This window comes from Labrus bergylta, chromosome 6, assembly GCF_963930695.1.
Source record: "Labrus bergylta chromosome 6, fLabBer1.1, whole genome shotgun sequence".
NCBI lineage: Eukaryota > Metazoa > Chordata > Actinopteri > Labriformes > Labridae > Labrus > Labrus bergylta.
Genome location: NC_089200.1, coordinates 21,213,789 through 21,226,099, shown reverse-complemented (window position 1 = coordinate 21,226,099; position 12,311 = coordinate 21,213,789). Strand labels below are relative to the sequence as shown.

General features: G+C 42.2%; 1 protein-coding gene across 2 annotated transcripts in view; it reads right to left on the bottom strand.

Annotated features, from left to right (window-relative positions):
- The window catches only part of tle2a (TLE family member 2, transcriptional corepressor a), a 38,970-nt gene that overhangs the window by 23,343 nt on the left and 3,316 nt on the right, over positions 1–12,311 (bottom strand). For both annotated transcript variants that reach the window (XM_020647601.3, XM_020647602.3), the window contains exon 2: positions 4,168–4,331. In XM_020647601.3, the coding sequence (XP_020503257.1) occupies positions 4,168–4,331 (164 nt within the window). The remainder of the gene's footprint in view (positions 1–4,167; positions 4,332–12,311) is intronic.

The following is a 12,311-nucleotide window of genomic DNA, read 5'->3' as shown; positions in this document are numbered from 1 at the left end:
TAACACACACACACACACACACAGACACACAGACACACAGACACACACTATCAGATCAGCTGACCAACCAATGACCCTTTCATTAATTAACCCTGCAATTTCTTTAGCTTTCTTGGTAAGCTTTCTCATCCCCTCATACCCAACACACATGCCGCCAAATCCAACAAGCGACCACACATATTTAGAGGCATCCTGCCTCCCCACCATTCATCCTTACACACACACACACACACACACACACACACACATGCACACGGCAGCACTAATCCCTTCCCTCCGTCTCTTTCCTGCTGTCTAATCCAACATCCATCAGAATCCAGCCACCTTCTCCGCAGACAAAATACACACGACTAAGCCCTGCTATTTCTGGACAACTGCTATTTGTGTGTGACGATAATTGGAGACTTACAAGTGTATAAGTGTGTGTAAAGCACATGCATCAACTTAGGAGTGTGTCAGTGTGTCTGGTGTTGGCTCTGTGGGCGTTCAGGTCATGTACTCCCGGCAGCATTAATAGTGTACAAGAGGCTCTGATTACATTTAGTTGCCTGAACTCAGATGTGATCAGCGCTTGGCCAGTCCGCCGTACAACTAAACAAGGCCACTGTTAATCCCACTGACTGCTATCTGAGCGGACCTTTCCAAAACTGCCGCCAACACACTTTTTTAGGTTTACATCTGGAAACTAACTTCTGAAGGCCTTATTCAGACTGCCAGTTCAAGGTGCAATATTTACACATCAGCCCTGTGACATGCAGCTTTCATCATGAATGTCTTGGGGGTAATGGGGAGGAAGAAGTGATCCCACCTCTGTGCTGGCATTATAGGTACAGTTTGTGTGAATGTTAGGGCTGCTCGATTATTCCTAATTACGATTATTTTTAACTGATATTGAGATCACAATTATTAAATATTTACTCTTGCAACATTAAAATCTGCATTACATGCATTTATTGAACTTACACACTATTAATACTAACATTCTGAACTCTTTGAATAAATGAAAACAAATACGTCAGAAAAATCTAAATACAGAATATATAATAATAATAAACAAAAATAATTTAACAATGTTTTAGAGGTAGTGGAGACTGAATCTTGTGGCCAAAATATAGCAACAAACACTTAGAAACTTTTACTCCACAACACGGCATGCATCACAATAATCGTTTCATTTTGATGGTCTTGTTTTCAGAACCGTAGGAAGCCAAAATTTAAATTGAAAGTCGATTAATTACCCAGCCCTAGTGCATGTCTGACTATGTGTGTGGAATACCCTCTGTGTGTTTACATGCCCTGCTCTCTCCTGCTTGCATCCTCTGCGGCGCAATTTGAAGTCACAGACTGGAACACCAATACTACACTGTGGCAGAATTAACATGAATGACGGCAGAGCTTCCTTGCGGCACTGTTGCGGAATGGCTCTCTGAAAAGGGCATTAGAGTTGCCCCATTATGGAAAGAGTCATGTGGGTTAGCTTTGCTGCTTGTCACGTTAAAGGATGACTGTTTATCACTATATGGTGGTTTCATGACATGAAAGTAGAAGATCATGAGAAGCCGGCACGCATGACAGGGCTCTGTGGCTAACGCAATACACACAAACACTGAAATATAATCAATTTAACCAAGTTCCAGCTTAATGTTATCATTAGCCCTTTTCACAGTGCGATTCCGAGACAGCGCCATAACAAACCTCTGCCGACATTACGTCTTTGTATTTTCATATTGATTCTGAACAGTGTTATTTGTAACGCTGTATGCTGACAGCCCATCTAGTCAACAGTTTTCTATAGTAGATGCTCAAATGTGGCCTGTTCAAAATCAAAGGAAGTAGTGTTGTAATTACTTTATTTCTAAAACATATTGTGTCAACAATACCAATCATCAGTAAGCAACACCAGTCAGTTTAATTTACATATTCATGGTAACCACTAACCTGACAGGTTAAACTGACATTTGACAGATTTGAGAAAAGATGTCTGATATCACACTGTTCCAATTATGACTAACACTAACCCATGGGTACAGTATCAGTTCTTGGTTGTAGTCATGAGCACAACAACACAGCAGTTTAATACAATGCTTACACCAGCCTGCAAGGTTAGCTGTTGCAAATCCAGGTAAAGGAAAGGTAAACAGGACTTTCCTAGAACCCTAATCTGGGCCTGTTTAAACAGCATGCGGTGGCAAAATGAAAATGGAATCACAAGCTCACTCTTGCTTCCAATCAGGTTCTTAATCTCATCATTCATTCATTGTTTATCCTTCTAGCTGGCTCCAAGTACCACAGCTTGGTGAGAGGGCGATGCTCCAGCTATTTTGTAACATGAGGAGTTAGCTTGAACGGATGCCAGAGGAGCTGATCACACCGTCTCTACAAACAGATCCAGGGGTAACTCGTGATTATTGAGCGGCTTGATTAGTCTATCCCATTCATGGTGAAAAGGATATCTGCAAAAAAAGTTTTAAATTTTACATGAAACTGGTGCCAGACTGATAAGCATGGGTTTTTCATTCTCCACCCCTGACACATATACATCCAAATGGAAAAAACAGATATCCAGCGAGGTGTGAACATACCCGAATGTTTCCTGAGGACTCATTGAGATCCAATCACTCAGGGCGCCGTCACACTGGTAATCTGTAACGTGCCTAAGCACGCTTCACCCATAAAGTCCGGTTTGTTTGACCGGTGTGACTGGTCCGTGCCGTGCTCGAGCACCGTGCACTTCCTTAGCCATGGCACGCTTAGGAGAGGTGTGCTTTGGCACTGTACAGTTAATGCACGAGCACGAGCACAAGCACGCGGGTAAATAATGTTGACAGCCTTTATTATGAAGAAATCCGGAGTGTTCTGTCTGTATCTGACTAAAATGACTCAAAGTAAAGACAAAAAGTAGAAGTCATGTTCTCCGTGTTGTTCTCTGATGTGCGGACGATGAGCTGTATTACGCTGTTATGTAGCCTACCAGAGGTAACCATGCCTAGGCTCGGTTTGTCCGGGAGCAGTGTGACCGCGCCCTCAGGCTGCATACGAAGGAGGATGGGGACGCATTTCTCCACATTGGTTTGGTAGTGTGAACACTTTGCCCCCTCAAGTGACATCTTCTGCGATAACACTGTTGAGATATCTGACAACAATGCTCCCTCCCAAAAGGTGAAAACAATGACACATTTGGTCATTGCAAGCGTAAATTATGTACGCAGGCTGATTTGTATATGCAGCAGGAAAGCGTGATCCAAACCCAGGTGGCCTCTGGAGACATATTAATACACACATGCACGCGCACACAAACTTGTGTGTTCAGGGAAGCAGCAGTAGCCACAGGGGTTGGAGTGGCTGCAGACAAGGCTGCTGTACAAAAGAAGTTTGAAGTGGGACAGAAATAGAGGGAGGGGAGATTTTGGCGGACTGAATGAAAGCAGAACGAGAAGAGTGTGTTGGGGGGGGGGGGGGTCCTGTGTAGTGGTGCCACAAGAACATAAACGGGAGAGGGAGAGGGAGAGGGAGAGGGAGAAAGAGAAGCCTGGACTCCAAACATCCAGCCCAAATCCCACATTCAAAGACTGTGCACATTCCTGCACATCAAGCCCACCAAACAGTTATGCTTAGAAAAAAAGAGACACCTGAATATAACCCCTATGGTCGAGTAAGCTGAGCCAAGAAAGTTAAGTCAAAACATCACATAGCTTTGTGTTATCGTACTGATTGAGTGTGTATGTAAATGTGTGTGCATGTACATCATGAGACAACAAGAGAAGGCAAACATTGAACATGGGCCAACTTTTGCTAAGACTTAATGCACACACATTTTACAGCAACCTACAGATCAATCAAAATACATCAAAAGTGCACATGCCTGGTAAATGACTCGGTGAATGGTGAGGATGTACATATGGTGCATGAACAGATCATCACTGTTTGTACCGCCTGAGCAGTAAAAACCACTGTGCTGTGTTTTGGCGTCTGACAAGCCTTCAGATTTATGGATTTATTTACTCAACTAGCCTTTCTTGATTGTATATGACTCTCTCACCTTTACCTGAAGGAACACACCTTACAAACACATCTCCCACAACATGACTTCAAACACAGTGTTAAGTGTCAATTTTAATTCTAAGTATAACCAGCAGACAATCTGTAAATAACACTATGAAAACCCACCTGTGATACTGGGTCTGTAGGAACTGAAACTCCTCCTTGATGCGGTCCAGAGTTTCTGGGTAGGTAAGTTTCAGTGACTGAGGTGCCCCCGATGCTGCTGCAGCTGCTGCTGCTGCGGCTGCCACCACTGAAGCGGAGGAACCCGGAGGTGGCTGAAGAGGCGCCTAAGAGGACAAAAGAGACAGTTTTAATATTCGACTCAGAAGATAATTGACATGACAAAAAAAAAAATCAACAACATCCGGTTTCATTTCGAATTGTATAAAAAACCCTATTCTATGGTACCAGAGGTGATGATGGCACATTAAATGCGCTTAATTTAAGCAATAAATGTGCTGATCTGCATCTTTATAAAGCATCACAAAATGACTACAGGAGAATAGACTGTAAATATTGTACAGGAGGCAAAGATGCACATTACTCATGCATCTCCATGCATGCCTGTGTGTAACTATTGTCAGGGGTTGTGTATTTCAGACATGCTGTCACTGCAAGCAGAGCCGGATGTGAAGGGGTCACTGAGGCTTGGATGGGAAAAAGGAGAGCTGCAAGAGCTTCTGAGCCAAACGCACACACTTTGTTTAATCGCAAGCCTGAGTAGAAAACAGAAATAAAAACAGACAGAGCGCTTGGAGGGACAAAAATGTGGGAAAAAAAGGACCCCATCTTGGCTAAAGACCCCTCCCAACCCATGCTTAGTCTGCCATCTCTGCAGGGTTCAGAGCAATTAGGAGACTACAACCATAGGGGTAATGCTGCAGGACAGGCAGACAAAAGGGGGCTGAGAGCCGGACTAGCAGGGAGGTGGGGGCTGTCCGTCTGTCAGTTTATACGACTCTCTGTCAGAATAACAGAGTGAAGGGGCCAACGGGGCAGCCGGTTCACAGGCCTCCCTATGGTCAAGTACCACGGTGAGGTTAAGTGATAGTAACATACTGTATTTTCCTCCAAGAGAGAGCTGAGTTTTAGTATGGTGGCTTGTGAGAGTCTACAGTCTTTAAAAAAAAGATTGGATTCAAAAAGGTGATTGAACATTTAAAGAAAGAGGGAGGAATAATGGAGGACATGGTTTAATTTGACTCCTACACTCAAATAAAGGAATCATGGCATGGTTTAGTACTACGTTTTCATGTTATGTTGTTGATAGTAATCAAAAGGTCCATATTTTTTATATATATATATATATATATATATATATATGGCCAGCCATCAGAAGAACAAGAATCACTTTTAGAGATTGGTTCACATGCTATTTTATAGAATCATGTAGAAGAGAAAATGACATCGTCAGCTTTCACCATCTTGTCTCAGATCGACATGTGGCCTGAATGAGACAGGTCAGAAACATCTGCATTCATCCTCTTCAAACTGTCATCAGTGTGCGTACCGGTTTTATTAGTGCAGTAGATTTAGCATCACACAAATATCGTATTAATGATAAAATCCACTCACTGCTTACTTCTTCATGAAGTCATCTTGCTAGCTAAATTACACATGGTGTCAATTAACTGTTTTACTCATCAGCAAAAAATACCCCATAACTGACTAAAGCAAGTCGGTAAAGTGCATCTACAAAAACAGTCTTACAAATCTATCTAGATTATAAGATTGTTCAGGTACTGTGTAAATAGGATTGTTTGACCTGTTATTTCTCAACACTTTACAGTCAATTCAAACAGTACACTTGTTCGACTTCATCTGTTTTTTGTGTTTCTTTACAATTTGCTCGACCATTTTTATCATGTGAAAAAGGAATATAGGTATCTTTGTTTACAGTTTTTTCTGAACAATTTCTGCTTTAAAGTTATGAGATGTGCATACAGGTGCAGATTTGTACTTTAAATAATTTCTTCCTTCTACCATTTAGTTCTGAGACAACACAACCAGTAAGGACAACACAGGGGAAAAAAGAACAATCTGCTCAGCTTTACAGCTCTTCCAATGATAAACATATAACATGTGGGTATGACAGAGCAATCATAAATATGGATTTAAAAAATGTTTTTGTTGTTAACATCAACAATGTCTGTCATGCATTATAATGATTGTTTAATGAATGACTTAATCGCAACATCACTCAACTCTAAATCCAAAAAGAATGCTATGTGGAAGTTGTTTAAAAGTGCTTTTTTCTTTTCTTTCAATCTGGCAGATCAAGAGTGAGGCATGCCAACAGCACATAGAGTCCATACATGCACATGTTAGGAGACACAGATGTTCGCATGTGTGAGCGTGAGACTTATCGAGTGTGAGAAAGAGCTTGAAAAGGTGTTTCAGCAGGTGGAACATTATCAAAAAAGAGAAGAGGAAAAAAAGTGATGAAAGGAGAATGTGGAGAGAGAAGACAGAGTGAGAGATTTGAATAGACAATACATGTTCAATAAATAAAAAGAGGTAAACTAAAGGATGGAAAATAGAAATGAGAGATAATGTAGTTAGTCTACAGAGTGAGGAAGTTGAAAAATAACAAGGGAGAGGACATGAGAACATACATTTAAAAGGAGATGGAAAAATGGAGAAGAAGAGGTGAAAAGAAAGAAAGGGAACAAGGGAGAGGAGAAGAGAAGAGAGGGAGGGAGGGAAAAGAAGAAAAAAAAAAGATAGGAGAGGGGCTGTGGCCTCATTGTTCCTCTTTCTAACAAGCTGCTCTCAATCTGTCGGCCAGATCTCCTCCTAGAGCCCAGACAACCACACACACCCCTTTTCCTTACACAAAATCCAACTATAACACACACATGCAGACTCTCACAGACATACACACACATTTTGTACATACACCAGCCTCTTTCTTACACAAAATCCGATGATTAAACACACACACATACACACAGTCTCCCCTCCTCCTCCTCCACAGGACACACACAGAGCAATTACTCTTCTCAGGCAAATAACAAGCACCAAGGCCATTTTAGAGGAGGATGAAAGTAGAAATAAAGCAAGGACTATCTTTATTCTATCTTGTTTTTATCATCCTGCCCCTCCCTCTTCCCCTCTTGTGCTTTTTCACACTTTTTTTGTGTTAACTGATACAGTCATGTCTCCAGAGGACAGGTGGGAGGAGAAGGAGCATCTTTCTCAAAAATGGATGCAGGAATGAGGCCAAAGAGTTGGTGTATTTACTCATGTTCAAGAGAAAAAATGAATCTCTTCTTCTTTTTTTCAAGGTAAAGGAAACCACTGTCTGTCTGCTGGCTCAGTCATCAGACCCTTACGCAGAACTTCAGTCTGCTGGATTGGATAGTTGATTCACACCAGACTATACTGGACCCATGAGACTGATGCTGTCTCCAAATCACAGGCAGAGCAGAGATCCTATCCCAGCACACATAACCTGTCTCCTCCTTTAAACCGCTGTATGTGTCTGTCCAAAAGTTCTGATCTGGCAAGCAGCTGAGCAGACTTTAAAGTGAGAAGTCAGGTCATGGAGCTGGCCTGGTGACCTCTGGGAATAGATCTAGGCTTGGAGACTTACCCACCTAATCCTACTACACACAGTTATTCCCTCCCGCACAGTCGTGTCCTGGCTCGAAAGTAAACAAGAGGCATGCTGTCTGCCCTTGAATACAACTTACATAGACTAAAAATCACTGTCACACAATTATAGGCTGGGACTTACAAACAGCCGTGAAGTCAGGTTCTATAATACTGAGAAAGGATTGCATGAGGTTGGACTACATTAAGAGGAAAAGCTTTTATCTGATATGATTGGAGATCATCTGATTACTCAACCGTTTGAATAAATCGGTGGGGAGGCCCCAAGCAGCCTGCCAAGGTTAGGCTGTGATGTGTTTTGTTCCAGACAACCAGCTGTGAAAGCTATAGGCTAAAGTTAGACATTTAAAGCGACCTATTACAAAAGCTCAATAAGGAAAGCCCTGAAGTGACCCCGTCAAATCAGATGCATAGGTGTGCACACACAAGTTTGCACTTGTGTTGCTCATCACTAATCCTGCCATGGAAGGTCTAAGTCAATTGCAATGATTAAATGAGGACCTGGTGATGATTGGATGAGAGCGAGGGCGTGAACAGGTTATCTTTGGGAACAGAAATATATTTTAATCAGACCGCACATCCCTTTAGTGGGATGGGATGGGATAGGATAGGAAACAATCCAATTAGGCCATTGTTCCAAACACACTTATTGGTGGAAAAGGGCTGAACACCAGCCACACAACTGGGCTACAAGGGCAGCTACATAACAGGCCAGTCCCCACACATGCATTAGAGCCGAGGTCAAATGCAACAAAATATATGAATGCAAAGTCATGATCACAAATGCACTAATGGGTGCACAATGAAAGTTTGTGCAGAACAACAGTGTTCCTGGCAAACAAAACTTTGGTGTGAAGGGACCATTAACATTGTGGCATTCCCTGAATGAATTCATTCCGGTTTTCATTTAAGTTACCTCTAATTACACCGCAAGCTACAAACCACGATGACCTCACATCCTCGCTCCAAACCCAAACCCACAGATGAGAGTACATAGCCACGAGTCCACTACAAACGCAAAAGGGATGTGTGCAAGAGGCAGTTTCCCACAAATATTTACAAGCACACATGCACTTTATTGTGTTTGCACATGACTGTGGCTGTGCGTCAATATATATGGAAATCCACAAGATGTGTCTCAATCCTCACAGGCCACACTGACCCACAATGATACATAATCTTGCTAATGGATCTGAAATGGGCCACCAGAGTTATACAAGGTTGTGTGACCATAAGAATATGACATTCACTTAAAAGAAACACTCCTCTGTGTCATTTTGGTCCAGCCTTGGGGATGAGGAGGGGAATAGATTTCTCCTGGATGACCTCAAACACTTTACGTATGTTTGGGTAGTATCAAAAATTTTAAAAAAAATGTATGTTCAAACAGTTCTCATTTCCTGCTTGTAGTGAAATCATTTAAGTTGGTGAGATTAGTAGAAGGTCATGGTTTGGGCTCATATAATCAGTCATGTTGAATGTACCTGCCTCTTCCCTTCAAGGACCTACTTGTATCCCTACTTGGCTCATGCTTGATGGCAAGGGCAGTTACTTTGAGCATTTAATATGGCCTTGGACAGATTACCATTGAAGTAACCTGTAAGACTGTTGCTTCTGAGATAGTTAATTAAGGGTACCTACCTTGATTTTCATAGAAATACACAAGAGTGTTTGAGAAGGCAGCTGAAAACTGTTCCACTACTTTGTTATGAGAAGTTGTGTTGTTTTGTACTACTGTATTGTTTTTCATTACCAATACTGAAACACTGATTGTGCCCAGCTTTACCAAAGATTCCAGCCGGAAACAGGGTTATAGTCTTTAAAACATTCGCCTTTCAAAAAATGCCAATCTATAGCCATGATAGGGGATCTAATAGAGTGGAGTTTGAGCTAAAAGCTAACTTTCGGATTGTAAAGCCCTTTTCAAAGTGCGATTCCACAACAGTGATGTAACAAAGCTACACTGTCATTCTGCTCTGTAAATTCAGTGATTACGCAACAGCATAATATTGTTGTGCCAGCCTCGGAATTCACATTGCTTTACGGCGGTGCACAAGCAGAGAAACAGTGGGAGCTCCACATAAACACACACAGACAGCAACACACACACAGTGCTGTTCTCACCTGCTGGCTCAGCTGATCCCCTCTCGCCCCTGTAACACCTTTGTGACTATGATGGTGGCACAGAGGTGGGATCACTTCATCACCCCATGTCCATGACATTCATAGTGGAGAACGGGTGTCACAGGGCCATACATTCAGCACCTTGATCAAGTAATCTGAATAGGCCTTAACATGCTTACAAGAACAATAACCTTGTGAATTATTTGTTAGCATACAGAACAGACATATAGTACAGCTGTCGCTAATCATTACTAAAAAATCTCTAGAAAGATTTATGTAGACTCTTGTAGACTCTGTCCCTGAAATCTTGCTGAGTTGCTTATTCACACACCCTCATAGTTGGAGGCTGTCCCTGTTGAATGGAGGGGGGAAAGAGTCTGATGCTATGATGACAATTTAAGCTTTTATACCTAAGCATATCAGTGTAGTTCTAAAAACAAACAGTTAAAACAAAATACTGCAGAAAAACAGACTGGTGAACAGAAAACATATTTAAGCAGTTTCATTTTGTGAACGAAGGTCCACCAGTCGAATGACATTCACATGATATATCGTGATACGTATCATGGGGTTGTGGGGAAAAACCCAGCCTTAGTTCACGCATGCAATTCACTTTTAGGAAGTTTTCAGGAGTTGTGTGCAGAAGTGAAGAGGACTTAATAGTGGCAGTAGAGCATGTCTGCAATCACAAAAGTCTGTAGGTTTCATCTTCTTGGAACCATGCAAGTATGAACAATTTATGTGCCAATTGCTGTAGTAGCTGTTGAATTATTTTGCAGTTTAAAATCCAAATGTATGCCTGCTGGAGGCACATTGGAATATTCAAGGTATCACCAAAGTCATAAGGATTCATCATCCGGCCACATAAATGTCTATTAAAAAAAAAAGTGTAATCTTAAAGCAGCCAACAGTGGAGATATTTTAGTAAACAGTATTTTGACTAACTCATCACCATCTCTCCAACTGTATCACTAACATGGCTAATATAACGATTTCTGAAAATCTATAATTCATTTTTCTATTTGTTTGATCGTGGCTCTAACTGTCTCCTTGAGCTGGGAAGATGCTGTGCTGCTGCCTCCCTTCATACAGCTCAGCCCATTAGTCAGGCCACTAATTATACTGCTTACCCACATAGTCGATCATCAGCGTAAACACCCACCGAGCTCCCTCTCTTTCCCTCTCTCATCTGAGTACCACCAAGGACGCGGTGACAGTAGGTCTAACCCAGAATAGAATTCCTCTGTGTATCTTTGTGTATCCACCCACACATGCCTAAAACACACCTCACCCTCTCTGAGGACCGTGAAACATGTCAATACGCCATCCTGCCTCACAAACATTTGAAGTCAAAGCTTCTTATGTCAAATTATTCAAACAGTACTGTCAACAATCAGTGGTGATTTTCATTGTTAAAGCAGCTTGTGGTGGGAAAGAAAAGACACGGGTTCAAACCCCCCCCCCCCCCCCCCCCCCCCCTCACCCCCCCTCACTGAACATCAAGTGGCTATCTGCCCAGCTCTGCGCTGGAGAAACACGCTGGCAATCTCACAATGATTCCTGCACTTAGACGGGAGGAGCTGCTAGGCACCTGTTTCATTAGCACCACACATCTTTCTTCCTCAGTTTTCTCCCCCAACCCCCTCCACCTCCTCATTCTTCTCTCCTTCCTCCCGCAAGCCTCGTTATTCAAATTTCCCTGCTGTCAGCCCACATTAGCAAAGCGCCACAGTTTGCCTGTCAGCTGGCTTAATTGCTGGAGGTGCCTTCTTTTATTAGGTAACCCCCTCCGCTCGTTTGTTCTTTCCACCGAGACATAGCTCCACAACAGCTGCTTGTGTAAACCTGCGATCCCCTCAGCCTCCTTTCCTTCATTTTCTTCTGCCTTTTCTTTGTCTCTCTCCATCTAATCGGTGGCTGGGAAATGCTGGCAAGCTCCTGATCGATAGCCACTTTCACCACTGGACAACAGTGGTGATAAAGAGCTAAAAGCATGCTAGGACTGGGGAAGAGGAGGCTTGCTTTATGCTAGCTCTGAGGATGAGAGGAGAAGGATCTCAGTCACTTGTTCAGAACACTCTCCCTACAACATGAGGAGCAACTAGATACATGGAATGAGATTCAGACCAAGGTCACACTTAGCAGTATTTAACACACGTTTGCCCACTTTCAATGATTTATTAGAATTCTAGATTATATCCTACAGCCCCAGAAATCCAACCAGGTCACAGTGGAGATTAAGAAGCTCAACTGTAAACTGTGTTAAATCCAAATTCACTTTGCCTTAAAATCAGATTGATGGCAACCAATTATGGATTTTAAGAAAGCACAGTATACCTAGTAGCATTCTGCATACAACTTAGTGTTCAGAATAGAATAATGGATATGATTGGTGACATTCAATGATGTGTACATTGATAGTAACCAGGGCCTTTATGGTGTGAAGATAAAAATCACAAGAAGGGGTTTATAGAAATATTTATACACATTAGTAATGTAATACTGTATTCCATTTTTTTTAAAGCATC